Below are 14,322 nucleotides of genomic sequence, written 5' to 3' on the forward strand. Positions count from 1 at the left end.
ACCCAGGTATAAATCTGGATTCACTTGTGCTTATCCGTGACCCCAAAATGGCTATGACTCATTCCTAAATGTCAAAATCTTAATGGTTACCTTGAGATGAAAGGTGGCACAAGTGTGCGGAGCCCCTGACGGTCAACACTGAAACATGTGGCATTTCCTTTTGCTCTAGCAAAGTGATTCTGCAGTCATCCTCAGATTTTGTTTCTTTGGCATGAATTACACAGATGGATCCTGCTTTCTTACACGTATGTGTGCACCACAGACGCTCGCCACCACGGGCTGCGTGCTGAAGGCCCGCGTGGTGGGGAGCGATAGTAACCGTCTCGTTGCGCATGGTTGACTCCATTACGGTCAAGAAACAGGACCCTTCCGGTCATGGTTAGCATAGGAGGCGCGGTGGCCCACGCAACTCGATTACACCGCGCTGGGGAAACACGGTAACCCCCCCCCCCCCCCCCCCCCCCACACACACACACACACACACACACACACACACACACACACACACACACACACACACACACACACACACACGTATCAGCATGCGTCCTGGCTCCCTGCCGGCTGCCTCTCGCATCCATGACGACGGTAATTGCATTTGTGTTGCATTGTCACCTTGTTGCCGAATTACTGTCATTTCCGCCGTGCTCTGTTCCTCGCCGTAATGGAGACGCATTGGGCTTTCATAGCCCAGTCTCTTTGGCTCAATGGAAAAGGGATTAACTGGGGGGAACTGTGCTCAGAGGATGGATGGTGACCGAGCCACAGCCACCAAGGTGGTGGGAGATGCGGTTGCCGTGACTACACAGGGGTGATGAGGATGCTGGGAATGTACCAGTCTGTAGAGCTCCGTGATGCTGATGTCATCAGGATCCACCATGCTGAACTCACTCCTGGGGACCAGATCCAGGCCCAGCTGCCTAGAGGAGACAATACAAGTGGGGAAGCATTAACACACTAGCTCTCGGGCACACACACGCACACGCACGCGCACACACACACACACACACACACACACACACACACACACACACACACACTACCTCTGCTTCAGCACTTTTCTAAATCACAGGTCAGAAGCCCACTACTAAGAGAGACACAGGAAGAGTGACGAAGAGTGAGACACAGGAAGAGTGACGAAGAGTGAGACACAGGAAGAGTGACGAAGAGTGAGACACAGGAAGAGTGACGGAGAGTGAGACACAGGAAGAGTGACGGAGAGTGAGACACAGGAAGAGTGACGGAGAGTGAGACACAGGAAGAGTGACGGAGAGTGAGACACAGGAAGAGTGACGGAGAGTGAGACACAGGAAGAGTGACGGAGAGTGAGACACAGGAAGAGTGACGGAGAGTGAGACACAGGAAGAGTGACGGAGAGTGAGACACAGGAAGAGTGACGGAGAGTGAGACACAGGAAGAGTGACGGAGAGTGAGACACAGGAAGAGTGACGGAGAGTGAGACACAGGAAGAGTGACGGAGAGTGAGACACAGGAAGAGTGACAGAGAGTGAGACACAGGAAGAGTGACAGAGAGTGAGACACAGGAAGAGTGACAGAGAGTGAGACACAGGAAGAGTGACAGAGAGTGAGACATAGGAAGAGTGACAGAGTGAGACATAGGAAGAGTGACAGAGTGAGACATAGGAAGAGTGACAGAGTGACCCACTCATTGCCCCAGTCCAGGCGTGCAGTGATGTGTTGCTTAACGTCCTTCATGCGGTCGTGGGTCAGGTGACCCACCAGGACCTGCCGTCGTAGATCCAAGATCTCGTTCATCACGTGCCACAGCCTGTGGAATAGATCTCCCTCGTTCTTCTGCAGAGCAGAAAGACGCAGAGAGTCCAGACACGGCGTCAGGGACGGGTCCAGACACGGCGTCAGGGACGAGTCCAGACACGGCGTCAGGGACGAGTCCAGACACGGCGTCAGGGACGAGTCCAGACACGGCGTCAGGGACGAGTCCAGACACGGAGTCAGGGACGAGTCCAGACACGGCGTCAGGGACGAGTCCAGACACGGCGTCAGGGACGAGTCCAGACACGGCGTCAGGGACGAGTCCAGACACGGAGTCAGGGACGAGTCCAGACACGGAGTCAGGGACGAGTCCAGACACGGCGTCAGGGACGGGAAGTGTGGCCTGCTGACTTGACAGATCTTTACAAATGCACCTACTTCCTCCAAGTATCTCTGCTTAGAGTGTGTGCAACAAATCTCACTTGCACTGAGAGATTATGGAATGTTCAGTGTGTGTGTGTGTGTGTGTGTGTGTGTGTGTGTGTGTGTGTGTGTGTACCACGTAAAGCTGCTTCCACATGGTGCCCCACTCCCTCAGTGTGCCCGTCATCTCCGTGATAACCGTGTCCTCCGTGGGCACCACTGTCTCAAACTGCCTGCAAGTCCAGAGAGGGACAGCACCAAATCACACACACAATATCATCACCAACACAATCAGTCCCTGGGAGCGAAACACCACCACGTTCAGCTTAAGTTACGGCTGGGTCAGAGAAAAGCCCATTTCAGTGTGAGGACGCACATTCTCCTTAGAGCCCTATTCACTAGCCAGAAGCAGGAAGTGAACACGGTTGTTGAGAGGCAGACAGGTGACCTCGGTTTGGCCCTGTAGCGTCACCTTTATTTAACATTCTCATTGTTGGCGAGTGGGGCTGGCCATACTCACCCTTTGTTCTTGATATGAGCGTTTTTCAAATGAATGTAGCTACTTGGAAAAATCCCCTGCAAAAGAATGCCAGAGAGAGAGAGAGAGGCAGATTTAAAAAATCTATGGAAGGATATGTGGAAGTGACAAATCAGCAAGAAAGCCATGCAAACATGGTCAACTTGGAATAAGTACATAACAATACAAGCCCATAAGCCTGGATAAGGAGAGGGAGAGAGAGAGAGAGAGAAGGAGAGAGAGAAGGAGAGAGGAGAGAGAGGAGAGAGAAGGAGAGAGAGAAGGAGAGGAGAGAGAGAAGGAGAGAGAGAGAGAGAGAGAGAGAAGGAGAGAGGAGAGAGAGAGAAGGAGAGAGGAGAGAGAGAAGGAGAGAGGAGAGAGAGAAGGAGAGAGGAGAGAGAGAAGGAGAGGAGAGAGAGAAGGAGAGAGGAGAGAGAGTAGAAGAATAAACTGAGAGTGTCAGTTCTAAATCTAAAAATAGCGTGTGGACACAGTCTGCAGTCTCTCACTGGCTTACCTTGGCATTAGGGTTCTTAAGAACAAAGCCTCTGAACCAGCCTGTGGAGACCAAACATTTGCATTTCCATGTTAGTGGGACTTTCAGCACAACACATGACATTATTACTTCAGCCTTTTCCTTCTAGAGTCATCAGACAGTGGGATGCAACACAAGGATATAAGGGAATTTACACTTATACCAGATATACAGTGCGTGTGTGTGAGGCCATTGTTAAGTGATATAGCTTTACTGAAGCCCACAACACACTGACTGGTGCCTCTGGAGTCCAAAGAGACAGCTGAGTGATGAAGAGAGTAGACAAGGTCAGGACTGAATATCACACACACACACACACACGCATACACACACACGCATACACACACACACACACACACACAACGTCAGCAGGCACTCGGTCACCTGCCCGATACCCTCAGCATAAACCAGTTCCAACAGGTCTGGGTGTTATAAATATATACATAGAAACAATACATATAAATATTAAGCTTGACATAAAGCCACTGTGAATTGCACAGCACAGTACACCTACACATTCCCATACAACGCTACTTTATGTATGAATTATAATTATAGAACACTTAAGAACATATCTGAACATTAGCCAACACTTACATTTCATTCTAGATGTAAATAGAACTTTTTTACTTAGGGTCACCATATTTTGGTTTTCAAAATAAGAGCCCATCGTGAACACTTTGAAAAGCAAATATCATTTAATTGCAATGTATAAAAGGGCCATTCCCTGCATGGAGAAAACAATCTGGCCTTGTGTTTTAACTCAAGCTGTGTGGGCTATGGAAGATATTGAACCTCGATATACCGCGATGCAACACCCATTTTAAATGAGTCAGTGGTGTGTGTGCACTTGATGTGGGACGGAGGGTAATTCCTTCACTGTGGGTTATGTCAAAGCAGCCCGTCTACCGCAAGTTGTTTCCTGTCCTTGTCACGATGAGCGAGCTCTCCTATAGGCAGGCAACCCTCTAACGCTCGACAACAGGAAATCAGACGTGTGCGCGCCCAAACGAGCAGGAGCAGGGCTTCAAAGAGTGGAAACAGGAAACCTGAGGGACGCTCAAGTAGCGCTCAGGTCACCGGCCTGTGTGTGTGTGTGTGTGTGTGTGTGTGTGTGTGTGTGTTCACGCAAGAACAATGGACAGAGGCGAGAAAGGGAAGCGGCATCTGTGCGAGTGCCCCGAGAAGCCATTCATTCAGATGAGGTTAGCGTTAGCGTTAGCACACAGAAGGCTCCGTGCAGTTGGAGGCCGGGGGTGGAAGTAAACAGGAGGTCCGGGGTGGAGAGGAGGCGGCTGGGGCGGATCCAGCTGGAAGCTCCTCCCCCCCCCCCCCCCCCCCCCCCTCGTGTGTGATGGAGGATCGAGATGAAACGGAACGAGATCGAGATACCTTCACATTTTTCCAAGATCTGCACGGTGTCTCCGATCTCCAGCGGCAGGCCGTTCTGCACCGTCCCCCGAAAACTGGCCAACACTGCAAGCAAACACACACACACACACACACACACACACACACACACACACACACAAGGTAAACAGCTCATAAATCATTCTGTTCATTTCTTTAAGAAAGCAGGTTTCAGTGAACTCAATAACCCAGCTGCTGAGATGCACAACGTGCAGCGTCTGCTAACGAGGCTCCGCTCGTAGGCGTGGGGTTGCCAGATTACGCGTGGGACCCCAGTGCAGCGCGAGCGCGCTTCAGAAGAACATCTGCGTGTCCTGCAAGCGCAAACTCAAGGAACACGTGAGCCGGCGCGAGAATCGGCCGCACTCCGATAAGCCCGCGGCGGTGAAGACGGGGAGGGAGGCGCCGGTCTGACGTCCGCCTGGTGCCTCAGCTGAGGGTGACGGAGAGAAAAAGAAGACCTAAGAACCTAGAACGGGGCTGGATGAGCAGCAGCTTGAAGAAGGAGGAGGTATGAATGAAAATGTCCTTGGAAGATGGAGAGAAAGTACAATGAAACCGATTTTTTCTGTCTGAACAGACAGGACGCCACCGTGGGGTCTGAAGGCCCAAAGCGTTTCATCTGGCCACTGCCCCTTCAGCGGGGTAACTGCAGCCATGGCTTCTGGAGGCCTCCGGTACGGGGCAGGCCTGTCTGCCACGGGGCACTAGACACTTGTGGGAAGGCAAAGAGTTGCTTAGGAGCAGAGCACCGTATTACTAGTGGTTCTGTGAAAAGGTTAAAACTTTGAACATAAAATCGATTTATGGAGTAAAGTGAATTATTAATATGTGAATGTGAAGTGTGAACTGCATTTTATTTCATCTTCTAGATTGAAATGGCACTGAATGCACAATCACACACACACACACACAATCCCACCCTCCACACCCGCAATAATCACACACACACAATCCCACCCTCCAGACCCGCAATAATCACACACACACAATCCCACCCTCCACACCCGCTATAATCACACACACACACACACACTCCCACCCGCTATAATCACACACACACAATCCCACCCTCCACACCCGCAATAATCACACACACACACAATCCCACCCTCCACACCCGCTATAATCACACACACACACAATCCCACCCTCCACACCCGCTATAATCACACACACACACACAATCCCACCCTCCACACCCGCTATAATCACACACACACACACAATCCCACCCTCCACACCCGCTATAATCACACACACACACACACAATCCCACCCTCCACACCCGCTATAATCACACACACACACACAATCCCACCCTCCACACCCGCTATAATCACACACACACACAATCCCACCCTCCACACCCGCAATAATCACACACACACACACACACACACACACAATCCCACCCTCCACACCCGCAATAATCACACACACACACACACACACACAATCCCACCCTCCACACCCGCAAAAATCACACACACACACACACACACACACACACACACACACACACAATCCCACCCTCCACACCCGCAAAAATCACACACGCGCGCGCACACGCACATACATTCACATGTTGTCAATAAATGAAAAGACAGCGATGTGTGTCTCTAGATGGCAAACAACACTGAAGCAAGCATGTCTGTCTGTCTCTATCAGTCTGTCTCTATCCGTCTGTCTCCATCCGTCTGTGATCAAACTAGCTGCAGCAGCACTTTTACAGTAAAATGTTGAACCTGCTCATTGTTACATTTTCCTGGTCGTCCAGTGAAACCGGCCAACAAAGCAATAGTAATAATAATAAGTTATCTCCAATCTGTGAACTCCTCTGTGGTGACAGCACCATAATGAAAGAAGGTCGTGTGGCAGCCGTGCGACACACAAAGACACACAGAACACGCAACACACACAACACACAGAGCACACAAAACACAGCACAGAAGGTCTTAGTGAAATTGTAGCACTCATGCCCTGGGAGCATGTGTTTATTCAGCATAAAGGTCTCAACATGCTTCAGTGGCCATCAGAGACAAGGAAGACAACCAACTGGTAACTAAGAGACCCGCCGTACTCGATGGGCAGTTAGGAACAGGTGGGTCGCTCCTTCCTTCAGGGGCTATCCACCCTCGAGTCATCTCCGCTCTGCTGCACCGAAGGTCAGGCAGACCACGCCAGCGTGTACGCCCTTACGAAAGGCTGGAACAGAAGCCCTCTCACACAACCAGCCAGAGAACCAACTATCCGTAATATTTAACACAGATTAATTGTGAACACAAATAATGTATACTACATGAATAAAATATGAGTGAAAATATGAAAGTGTCATGACCAGATTTTACATATCAAACTGAACTGGGAATAAATGAATATATATTACTAAAGTGTGTATGATAATGGTCTGGTTTAATAGCAGGCAATCCAGGAAATCCACTTTGAAATTTCACTTTTAAAACTTGCCAATATAAAGTAGGTCCAATGTATTAATTATGCCGTGCTAAATTAAACTATAGCAGTGTAAATTATTCAGCTGGAACTTCAGATTTTGACAGGAAGACTCAATTCCTTCTCGCTATTCCGTATCCCAGCTGCTGTCTGTCTGCTAACAGGGATGGCATACTCCCAGTTATGTCCTCACAAGAGGGCTTGTGTCCTCAAATAACATATGTGAAGATATTGGGCCTGCAGGGCACATATTGAAGGGTGAATTTTCCTGCCTAAACCCAAAATGGACACACAAAAGCCATGCAACATGCATTCACAATAAAGCAACACACACACACACACAGGCACGCTGGTCTAAAGGGCTTTGCACCATGCGCAGACTGGCCTCATTTGCTCAGTGCTGTGGCTGTCTGCAAAGGGTTGACCCAGTGTGGTCTCCATCAACAGGCCCACAACCCTGTATTACTCATCAAAGGTAACCTGTCTACCAGTGGTATAGAGGGGAGAGAGAGAGAGCAAGAGAGAGGTAGAGAGAAAGACAGAGAGAGATAGAGAGCTAGAGAGAGAGATAGATAGAGAGCAAGCGAGATAGAGAGAGATAGATAGAGAGCAAGCGAGATAGAGCGAGAGAGATAGAGAGATGGAGAGAGAGATAGAGAGCTGCCCAGAACTGCATCTGTCCTCTTTGAAACCCCCCACAGGCTTCCTGTCATGAAACCTGGCAAGAGAAGAATGAGGACACACACTCACACACTCCCTCTCTCTCTCTCTCCCTCACTCACTCACTCTCTCCTCACACACACTCACTCTCTCAACCTCACTCACTCTCTCCTCTCACACACACTTACTTTCTCACTCTCCCTCCCTCTCTCTCTCTTTCTGTCCGTCCCTCCCTCCCTCTCTCTCTCTATCCCTCTCTCTCCCTCTCCTTCTCCATACTACTTTACTCTAACATGCACACACCCACTCCCACTGATGGTGCTGGCTAACAACACAACCTGGGACACCTAGAGGAGAATCATATTCTTCACACATCCACATGTGAACAAAGTTCACATCCTGTGCCTCCCGAGTCTGGTGGGCATGGCAACTCAAAACACAGCAGCTCATGCTGTGCTGAATCTCATGTCTGAGCACACCCCGATGCAGTCAGGGGTCAACGGCACCCTCCTCCCTCCCTGGGGGGTGCAGCTGGCAGAAATCGCCCCCCCCCCCCCCTCCAATCGCTGGATGGGTCTCTGACCAGAATGCGTGCGACACCTCTGAGCACAAAGAAGGCATGTGGCATGCAAGCACTGGTTTGATGCAGCCGCTAGACTATAAATAATATACTATAATAATGATAGTAACGTGTAAATAATAAATAGATAAATACAAGCATAAGCAGTGACAACAAACAATGTGTCACCCCTTCGAGTCATGCACACCCACACCCCCACACTCCCACACACACCCACACAGAGGAACAGACTGGATGGCTCAGTTTCAGTCTCAACAATTATGAAGAAACCCTTTCAGCGAGAGCAACAACAAATCTTTTTGTCATGCCAAGAGTTTGTGATGGTGCGATTGTGCTTTTTTTTTTTTTTTTTTTTTTTTTTTTTTAGAGCGGGGCACCACTTTCAAACGCACAGTAAAAAAAGTTTTTACTCACAACAAGCCTTACACTAAACCTAAACATATCCTTAACCTTAATAACCAAATGGACAAGCAAACACACACACACACACACTTTCTTGTTTGTTTCTGAAACAACAAAAAGCTCAATTCCTCGATACTCTAAACAAAATTTCAATCGGCCCCTAACTATGCTTTTAACCTCATTAAAAGCAAATTTCCCTTATTCCCTTTGAATTGAGAATCTCACTAATGATCTCCTTTTTGGCTCATTAAATATTCATAAGTGCATTAATATGTATATATCTTGTGGTGGGAGGATCCCTCGCCCTCTTGCTAAGGAACATCCATGAATTATTAATGCCCCATTTGGGGAAACACACTCCCACTACCATTCCACGACATACAAGGAGGGATAATTTATGCCACATTTGGGAATACTCACTCAGTTGTAAGGATGCAAAAGTTGCTAAACAATTAAACAGCAGTAAACAGCATTAGAGGGGCCGCATGACAGACTCCTCCCAACGCAAATTAAATCCTTCCGCACTCATCTTTCAACAATCCAAGCAATCTGCGCATGGGCTCTCCGCCACCTCGTTCCTGCTGTAACCTCAACCACACTGAAGGCCATTCAGAGGCTTTTATGATGTTTGAATGTGAATGTAGTGCCAAGCTGACAAACCCCGTGATTCATCTGGGCTTTCGCTTCGCCAATGGAGCCATCACTGAAGGGGGGGGGGGGGTATCGTTCATTCATCAGCTCTGCTGCTACAGTTGCGGACGGAGTTCCAGACGGTCAGTGACAGTACGCGTGAGAGGCTGCACAGAGACCGTGTTGTGACAGCGAGACACATTCTCCAGTAATGCCTCACGGAGTCCGTTCCTCTCTCAGAAACACTGCTCGTGCGCTCCGGCAAACACGGCCCGTCCTGCTCGTGTTTGCGCTCTGCGGTGTCCGTACAGCGTCGGGAGTTTATGGAATGTCACATTCCAGTAAAAAGTGCGGTTTTGTGCGCTGGAGTTTATGACGTGAGAAACGCCAGGAATGACTATTAGCACTGCTTTATAAACACACAAAATACGTGAACACAGACGTGAAGGACAGGGAGTGACAGGTGGGAAAGTGGTGTGTGTAAGAGAGAGATATAAGAGAGAGAGAGAGTAAGAGAGAGGGATTGAGCAGGGGAGAGAGAGAGAGGTGGTGAGCAATCATGTCACACTCCAGAGGGTTTGCATCGTCTTCACACGTCTGATCTGGGTGGAATGGGCTCATGGACTCTCCTCTCTGTTAATTCACAGCACAGAGCAACAATGGCTCTAAAACCAGCGGAGCCTGTCCACTGGGCAGCGGCCCCGAGCAGCATTCCCCCTTTACACCAACCTCTCATTCTACCTGTTCTGCTCCGGGCTCTTTCACCACACAGAAAAGAGCTTTTCAACAAAAGCCTGTGCTGTATGTGCCTAGCCGGGGATTTACTCTGCTTTTGAAGAACTGCTTTTCTGAGGTGCTAAATAAGAGATTAGGAGACAAATTTCATGCATAGCCACTGAAGGCCTGCTATCTTCTGATGCAGACATACAAAGCTGAGGACGATCTCACGGAAGGCCTTAGCCGGCTCCAAGGAATCCCTGGTCTTATGCACAGCCGCAGAGAAAATGACAAGGTCCAGAGTGTATACAGAGATTACTTGTGTGTGTGTGTGTGTGTGTGTGTGTGTGTGTGTGTGTGTGTGTGTGTGTGTCTCATAAAGGTGTGTTTAGGCTTCCCTAGAATGCAAGACCATTAAGACACTCTTCTCTCACCTTGAAAAGCCAGATAGACAGAACAGCGAGCTCAGAGACTGTTGGCAAAGCAATGGACACCATAAATATCAGAGTCCTTGAAGGAAGTGAACTGACTCACAATCTGAGCTCTACGGGTGGAAGTGAACATGACCACTTTCTACTTGTTTATTTATCAAACACCGCAGAGACAAACCACCATTGGCTTTCTACTTGTTTATGTATCAATCAATACCCAACATGAAGCTGCATCCACGCAGACCACGCACCCCCACACAGTAGCGTATAATAGCGTACACTGCAGTAAATAGTGTATGGCTCATGGTCATGAGTGAACAAAGACTAAACTTTTTTCCTCACTCTATTTGTGCAAAAGACAGACAGATTCAGTTCCCTATTCTCTGGCCTCATGGAGGTTCCAATGCCTTGCTGTCTGATACATGACACTAGAAAGCACAGCTGGCCTTAAGAGCTTAGCACAGTTGAATTTCTGTCAGAAGTGCCAATCAGGAACTTGGAAGAGGGCCAATCAGGAACATGGAGGAGATGAAGGCCAATCAGGAGCATGGAAGAGGTGAAGGCCAATCAGGAACATGGAAGAGGGCCAATCAAGAGCATGGAAGAGATGAAGGGGGATGTAGAGAGTCGGTAGGTCGCATAAACAGAGCTGGGCGGGGAGACAGATAAAAGCTTTAATACAGCCTGCCTGTCATTTCATCTCTGATCCCTGTATCAGCCTAATGCAAGAGACATCACACAAAACAGAACCCGACTGGCGTGCTGCTGCGGACTCACTGGCAGGTGGGGGGGTGGGGGTCACGTCCAGGCATTGCAGACTTGGAACCAAAGCGCGTGAGACCACAGAAACCATCGCCACCGTCTTAAGATTCGGAAGCTTCTGGACGGGACCACTCGATGGCAGGAATACAGCCAAGCCAGGAGTACAGTCAGGGAGCCAGACTCAACATTACAATCTATTTTAATGCTTGTAAACACATGCTCTTCCATTACCTTTGAGACAAAAAGCCATGAATATAACGCCTTTCTGTGAGTGTGTTTATTTACACACGCACACACCATTTAGAACATTTATATCTATTATACCCATTTTTCTTTAAGTGTCAAAATCCAGGCCCTTAAAGTGATTCTCTCGTCTGGGCCGCATGCCCAGAAGGAGCATCTCTATATATCAGTTTATGGGTAATAAGGCTCTCCATCTCTGAACGGTCTCAGCAGCTGGTGCCCCGTAAACATATTCTTTAATTCATTTATCCTGTCCCCGTAGGTCCACGCCTGTCCAGGACGGCTCAGGGCAGACGTCACATTTCCCAGCGAGCCCCAGACACCATAAGGTGACGTGCGCCCTGTCAAGTATCCTGCGTCTGCAGCATGTCAGTGCCACGGCGATCGAATTTACACGACAAAATGGGGGGGAAAGAGAAGAAGGAAGTGAAGCACTCCGGCAGTTTACACAGTTTATACACCGTTTATTCACAGTTTGTACACAGTTTATACACTGAATCCAACATTCACACAGATAGTCAGATAATCAAACACAGGGTTCAGTGCCTGTAATGAACATATATCTGGCAAGCGAAAACAAGATGAGCTAAACAGCTACAATTGCTGTTTGATTCCCCTTTTTAAGGTGCAATCATATCACATTCTTCCTGCAGGCATCGATATTCTCCGTCAGCTGCCCTTAAGTACATTTGTTCATTCACACATCCACCCTTTCCACCTATCCATTATATGCCTCCGTATCCAAATATCCGCTCAGCTAGCGGTTAGCCACAGCGTGTGGGGGTGCCGGGCCACAAGCGAAGGCGTCAGCTGGGACGGCGGTGAGTGGCTGGTGCTACATCTCCAGAGGTTCCTTCGTGGGGTTTTTCTTGAAGGCCCAGAGCAGCGCCCCACCTGCCTGATCCAGTTAGCAGGCCTGCGTGCCGCACGTCGAGGGTGTGGACAGCTACCCAGGAGGGATGTGGTCCGCCGGCGGCCATTAGCGCCTGAAAGGCTGTGCGACACGCAATGATGGCGGTTGCATATTTAGCACAGTGGTTGATTTGGTTGAAGTGATGCAGAGTAGCGCTGATGTAGCACAGCAGACAGTCTGTCATCATCCCATCATCATCCCATCAACGCTTATCTCACACACACACACACACACACACACACACACACACACACACTGCCCAGAGCTAAGCACTGTCTCTCAAGAGAAGACAACAACTACATCACACTAACCATCATCATTATTATCTTCATTTACATCATCATTCGTCATTACTGACATCCAGATAATGATGCTATAGCACGTCAACCCCGAGGGCTAGAAAGGAAACCGTAGGCCACTATAAAAAAATAAAAAAAACACCCAAAACATCTGCGCTGATGTTCCCATAATGGATGATGGTACATCTATCCAAACAGATGAACAGCAGAATCGTAGTGCCTGAAGCGTCAGTGATGGCCCTATACGTCTAGCTCTCAAGTACATGGTGGCTAGCAGACGCGTATGCAGCAGGAGTGGAGCAGCGAGGGTCTGGAAGAGCAGAAGCTGCTGGAGGAGAGACACTCCTCCGCTACAGACGCAAACCGCACCACACACACACACACACACACACACACACACCCACACACACACACACACACAACCAGACACAAGCATACTGAGCTAACCCATTCCAAAAGTCCCAGATGGCCCCTGTATTCCCCCTTTCCCAACAGAAGCCTTGGGACTGGAGCAGGCTGCATCAGAAAACCCAGCCGCCTACAGAATCGACCTGCCCGCAATTACAGTTCAACTAAGCCACGCCCCCTGCTCTTTCCCACTGCCTCTTTATTGTCACACAATGAGGGAAGGGGCAGACGAGCTAATGGTACCCAAAGATGGCTCCCGGCACACTGACTCACGCAATATTTCATCCATGCAATTCAACCCTCGGGCAGACGAGAACGCAGTCGACAGCCGGATCAAAGCACTGGCTACTGGTGTGGAACGAGGCACGTCATGTGACCGGGCCAGCCGGCCATATGTTCGTGGCCGGAGCGGAGGGCGAGCGATGTTCCGGAGGCCTGTGGACAGCATGTGCTCGGTCTGCTGCGCGGGCCAATTACGGCGCTGTCGGCTGAGCGGTTTCCTCCGTTACGGAAAGAGGTCGAGGGCGTCCCTCTCTCAGATCCAGCCGCTTTTAACCAGAACTCGGGGCAAGTTGAGCTCAAGTACTAAATCAGAATTTGAGAGCCTCCTCAGAAACAAGACGTCTGAAGGGTGCAACCACTGACCATGACTGGACCAGAGTGAGAGGCCCAGAGCCAGCAGGACAATAGCCCTGCTGCACAAAGCAGAGCGAGACAGGGAGGGAGAGAGAGAGAGAGAGAGAGAGAGAGAGAGAGAGAGAGAGATAGACTGTGTGCACATCATCAGACACACTTCAGTGAATCCTGCCATCATGATTTGATCCTTCGTGCTTCTGAACAAACGTGCTGAATTGCCTTTTTTGGCTCCAGCCAGCCATCCCAATGCTGTCAATGAGAAACCCAGATGCGGGAGCACATGTGCGCTACTAACGTTTTACTGTCCGATCACCCACAGCTCCGAGATGCTAGTGGCCCACGGCATCAACGAGCACAGCTAAACCAGCAACAACACAACGCAAGTGGAATGCTGCATAACAGAAATGAATAACAAAGCACAACGATCGGGGTAGAAACCCACTGGCGTTCGGAGCCGTTTTATTTGAGCAGCACAGGCCAGCGACTCCAACTCTTTCCCTACGTCTAAACACGTTAAGGACGGGGTTTACTACATCTCCAGACCACTGGGACACCACAGCCATCTACA

General features: G+C 49.5%; 1 protein-coding gene across 2 annotated transcripts in view; it reads right to left on the reverse strand.

Moving 5' to 3' along the window:
* LOC143501990 (dedicator of cytokinesis protein 4-like) overlaps positions 1-14,322 on the reverse strand; it is a 56,145-nt gene that overhangs the window by 32,948 nt on the left and 8,875 nt on the right. For both annotated transcript variants that reach the window (XM_076995169.1, XM_076995170.1), the window contains exons 2-7: positions 4,602-4,685; positions 3,192-3,232; positions 2,678-2,733; positions 2,294-2,390; positions 1,667-1,815; positions 836-920 (exon numbers count right to left, since the gene is read on the reverse strand). In XM_076995169.1, the coding sequence (XP_076851284.1) occupies positions 836-920; positions 1,667-1,815; positions 2,294-2,390; positions 2,678-2,733; positions 3,192-3,232; positions 4,602-4,685 (512 nt within the window). The remainder of the gene's footprint in view (positions 1-835; positions 921-1,666; positions 1,816-2,293; positions 2,391-2,677; positions 2,734-3,191; positions 3,233-4,601; positions 4,686-14,322) is intronic.

This window comes from Brachyhypopomus gauderio, unplaced genomic scaffold, assembly GCF_052324685.1.
Source record: "Brachyhypopomus gauderio isolate BG-103 unplaced genomic scaffold, BGAUD_0.2 sc184, whole genome shotgun sequence".
In the NCBI taxonomy this organism is placed as follows: domain Eukaryota; kingdom Metazoa; phylum Chordata; class Actinopteri; order Gymnotiformes; family Hypopomidae; genus Brachyhypopomus; species Brachyhypopomus gauderio.